This window comes from Pteropus vampyrus, unplaced genomic scaffold (genome assembly GCF_000151845.1).
Source record: "Pteropus vampyrus isolate Shadow unplaced genomic scaffold, Pvam_2.0 Scaffold90, whole genome shotgun sequence".
In the NCBI taxonomy this organism is placed as follows: Eukaryota; Metazoa; Chordata; class Mammalia; order Chiroptera; family Pteropodidae; genus Pteropus; species Pteropus vampyrus.
The window spans coordinates 1513362-1517628 of NW_011888871.1; the positions used below are offsets into that span (position 1 = coordinate 1513362).

Here is a 4267-nt window from a genome sequence, read left to right on the forward strand (position 1 = left end):
GCTCCCCGCAGCCCTCCCCAGTGTGCCTGCAGCTGGGCCCGAGGGCTCCGTCTGCCCCTGGACGTGGGGACGTGGCCGTCGGCCAGCAGCAGGCGTTGGGGACGACAGTGCAGCCCCCTCCACATCTGCAGAGTGTCCAGCGGGGCGTCCATGCCCGGAGGGTTCTGTGTCGCAGCCTCTGCCAGCCGCCTGCCCTGCCCCGCTGCCCCCTCCTGCTGCCCAGGTCACCTTCCTCGTGAGCTCCTCACTCGGCTGACTTGGAGTCACCTCCCTCGTGAGCTCCTCACTCGACCGACTTGGGGTCACCTCCCTCATGAGCTCCTCACTCGGGCTGACTTGGGGTGACTGGAAGCCTCAGGCCTGAGGCAGCACTGTTCAGAGGCTGGGGTGTCGGGTGTGGGGCTGGGCCCCTGGCCTCGCTGCTCATCTGCCAGGCTGGCCAGCGGTGACCCAGGGCAGCCCTACCCATGACGCCCCGTGCCACTTCCTGTCCTGGGGTGCACACCACCCTTCCTCAGTGAGGCCTCATGCATATCCACCCCTCCACCTGACTTAATGGCCTTGGCTCCGGGCCCTGGAGCCAAGGGGGACTTGGAGCCACCTCGCCTGAACCTGCCAGTGTTCCAGGCCCATTAATGGGGCCCCCTTAATCATTAGCCCTCTTACTAAGTGGGAGCCAGCTGTGTTCACCCTCCATAGCCAGAGATGAGACTCCGAGTGCCGTCCGGGCCAGGGGCTCCCGACATCCTGCTCTGTGGCCGGGTCAAGTCTAAAGACACGTGGCACACACCGTCCAGCGCGGGGAGGCGGCACGTGGCACACACCGTCCAGCGCGGGGAGGCGGCACGTGGCACACACCGTCCAGCGCGGGGAGGCGGCACGTGGCACACACCGTCCAGCGGGGGGAGGCGGCACAGGCCCGTAGGGAACGGTAGGAGCGAGGTCAGAGCCCCAGCGAGACATGGGCGAGGTCAGAGGTCACTCCAGGGCTCTGTAGGGTATGAGGGGCACAGCGGCTAGGGGTGGGGCCGTCGGTGCAGAGTGGGCCCGGGCCAGCAAGGCCGGGAGAGAGGACTTTTAAAGAGAGACCAATTCCCATTAGTCCCCAAATTCTGCGATTCACAAAGACACGCCCTTGAACAAAATTCTGATCCGTCACTGGATTTTTGCCACGGACTGACAGGTCAGGGTGCCAGGAAGGCTCACCCGCATTGCGTGGCGCAGCCAGGCCTCTGGTGTCACGGGTGCTGGGAGGACACGTTCCGTCAGGCCCTCTCTGCCTCTCCCTGCCACCTCAGGGGGAGGCACAGCTGTCACTCTGCAGAGAAGGAACCAGCGCGGCTTCGTCCCGCCCAGGAAGTCAGCGTGCGCGCAGACTGGCCCCAGACGTGCACACGTGTCTGTTTGCAGTGCAAACTTACATCCCCCCAAAAATGAAAGGCCACAGTCAAAGGCGGCAACACTTATTCGAGATCAGTAAGAATAGCAATTCCGGGACCACTAATTCAGGCGGAAGCCCAAAGGGTGCTCCGATTAGGAGACGAAGGTGAGGGGTGTTCGTGAGAAGGGGAAGGGGACAATGACGTCCACACAAGGAAGGCAGACGGCGCAAGGCAGTGACACTAACTGGTGCAGGTAACATAGCAACACTGACTCCAAACCACGCTTTCGTCAGACCCGCAGTCATAACCGCTTTATTATCTTTCAACAGTTCTCTGGGACCTAATTTTGCCCTCGGCCCAGTCCAGAGGTTATTTGTTCCTGTTTTAACATCCAGAGGTCTGAGGCACAAGACGGGCCAGGCGGTCCCTTTGGGGTGGCCGCTCCGGCTCCATTTTAAAGTGGCTCCGTTCGTATTAATTTTTTACAGTTAGTTTCTGCTTTGGGGGGAGGATCGGCATCTTTCCATCACCGGGAGTATTATTCAGATGGCTAAACTCACCTGCCGTGGGTCATCCCTCACTGCTGAGGTTTTCACAGGGTCATATTCGATCCTGTTCTCATCGACAGCGCCGGTGTCTGCCGGGGTAGCCTTGGTGCTTGATTATGAAGTTCGGTTTGTCTTTGCAAAATATCTTTCCTTCATGTCTGTCTTTAGTTCGGGAATGTGCTATGACGATGACATCGGTACTAGGCACAGACTGAATTTCCTCCAGCCGTCAGGTGGGAAGTAGAGCTCGTTACCCGCCCCTGGCTGGCCCGGTCCCGTGAGGTCTGGGTCAGCGTCTATCCGAAGGGCGTCCGCAGCAGGACAGCACAGCCCTGAGATGCGGCGGCTCCCACCCCGCTTCGCCTGGCCTGCGCCCCGCCTCACGTCCTCAGGACGGGCATCACGCTTCACCCTCAGGCCCACTCCAAACCCCAACAGCGTAAAAATAATAATATGGCTCCTGAAAGCCATGAGAGCGTTGACCGACCCCTTTCCCAGCCGCGCTGAGTGTCCGAGCTGGAGTTCGGAGTTGGCAGGTCAGATAACAGAGATGGAGATGTGTTTAAAAGGGCAGAGGCTCAAACTGAGATAACGTAGCCGATGCCGGAGAAGGCGGAGGGGGGCGGGGGCAGGGTGCTGGGTCACCCCCGCTCGTCGTGAGCAGTGGATGCTGTCGAAAGACCAGAGGGTTGAGTAGGTGGCCCACACGGCACTCTCAGGCTTAAGTCCTAGAAGAGCCGAGGCCAGGTCAGACCCTCAGAAGGATCAGATGGGAAAGCCGGCATCTGACAGAGCGAGTGCCGGCCACACAGGTGTTGGCGTGCGGAGCCAGGTGGGGCAGCGGGCACCACAGCTGCAGGGAGCTTCTGGCACTTCCATGATCCCTTCTCAGATCCCACCAGCAGGCCACCCACCTCGGCAGCGGGGGCTGGGGGGCTTGGGGACAGGTGGAGGGAAACTCACCTTAAACTATCCTGCACCGTGTACTATTTTTTGAGCCACACGAATATGATACAGTTGAAAAGGTAACAACGAAACGTGTTAGTGCCGTGTTTTTAAAAAGGCAGCTTAAGCCCACAAGTTTTCCAAGATGAGTGTTCGTTCGATGACGAGAGATATGGCCCCAGCCGGGGGCAGCGGCGGAGAGGCCGGACTGTGAGTGCTTCTGTCTCCAGGGAAGCTGGGGTGACACACGCCACCCCACGCGTAGCCCGCCCTGCGCCCGCTCATGGGGCGCAGGCTCACACCTCGCCCGGCATCAGGCACCCCGAGACTGCCAGGGTCGGTGCCTGGGTGAGGCCCAGAGGCCCCAGAGTGAGATCCAGTGGAGGTGGTGACACAGAGGCCTCCGGGACACCAGGCGGAGGAGGGGCTGCCCGGGGAGCAGCGCCCAGCAGCCGTGCAGGCGGAGGCCTGCTTAGTGTGACACCCCGGAACGCCCCTGCACTGACTGCTCTGCCTGCACCAGGCGCTGCGGACCCCACCCCATGGGCCACCAGCAGCCTTCGCGGGGACGCGTCCCCGTCCCCAGCAGCTAGTCTGGCAGATTCCGAGAGGGCACAGTCACACAGCAAAGCCTCGGCCGAGCCTGGACTGCGACCGGGGTGTTGTGGGGCCGGGGGAGCGGGGAGGACGGGGAGCGGAGCCATGCCAGGGAGCCGGGCGTCTGCGGGCAGACGGGGTGATGGCAGGGAGGGCCGCCCGGGCCGCACTGCGGGAGCGGGCACTGTCGAGACCTTTCTAGGATGGGCACTGCCCTGGGCCCAGGGGAGGGCAGGGCCGGTGGCGGGAGGGGTGGGGGCAGAGGAGGCCTGGGCAGCAGCTCTGCGCCCCGCAGCGCTCACTGTTCCCGGGCACCCTCGGCGTGCCAGGGGCCGCAGGGAACATGGACCACTGTCACATCTTGCTGTGAAGGATGAGACGGAAGCCGGCGTCGTGGGGGCCGAGCGCTCGGAGCCCCAGCCGTCACGGCCGTGGCCTCCCGCTCCGTGGCACCGTCCGCCCCTCAGAGTCAAGGAGGTTGGAACAGCGAGGAGGCAGCGGGCGTTTGGTTCCAGCCCAGCCGTGACTGCGGTGGGGGGCGGGATGCTCCCTGGGGGCCGGAAGGAGTGAGCGACCGTGGCCCTCCGCGTCCCCACCCACAGGGTACCAGGTGGCCTACCGCCTGGCCAGCAGCAGCCCCAACACGTTCACCACGGTGGAGGTCGGCGCCACCGTCAGGCAGTTCACGGCCACCGAGCTGGCCCCAGAATCCGCGTACATCTTCAGGCTGTCCGCCAAGACGAGGCAGGGCTGGGGGGAGCCGCTGGAGGCCACCGTCATCACCACCGAGAAGAG

The 4267-nt window shown here is 63.3% G+C and overlaps 1 protein-coding gene across 1 annotated transcript in view; it reads left to right on the top strand.

The window, feature by feature from the left end:
* The window catches only part of SDK1 (sidekick cell adhesion molecule 1), a 200020-nt gene that overhangs the window by 124172 nt on the left and 71581 nt on the right, over positions 1-4267 (top strand). Inside the window, 1 exon segment of the mRNA XM_023532757.1 lies at positions 4075-4267. Within this exon segment, the coding sequence (XP_023388525.1) occupies positions 4075-4267 (193 nt within the window).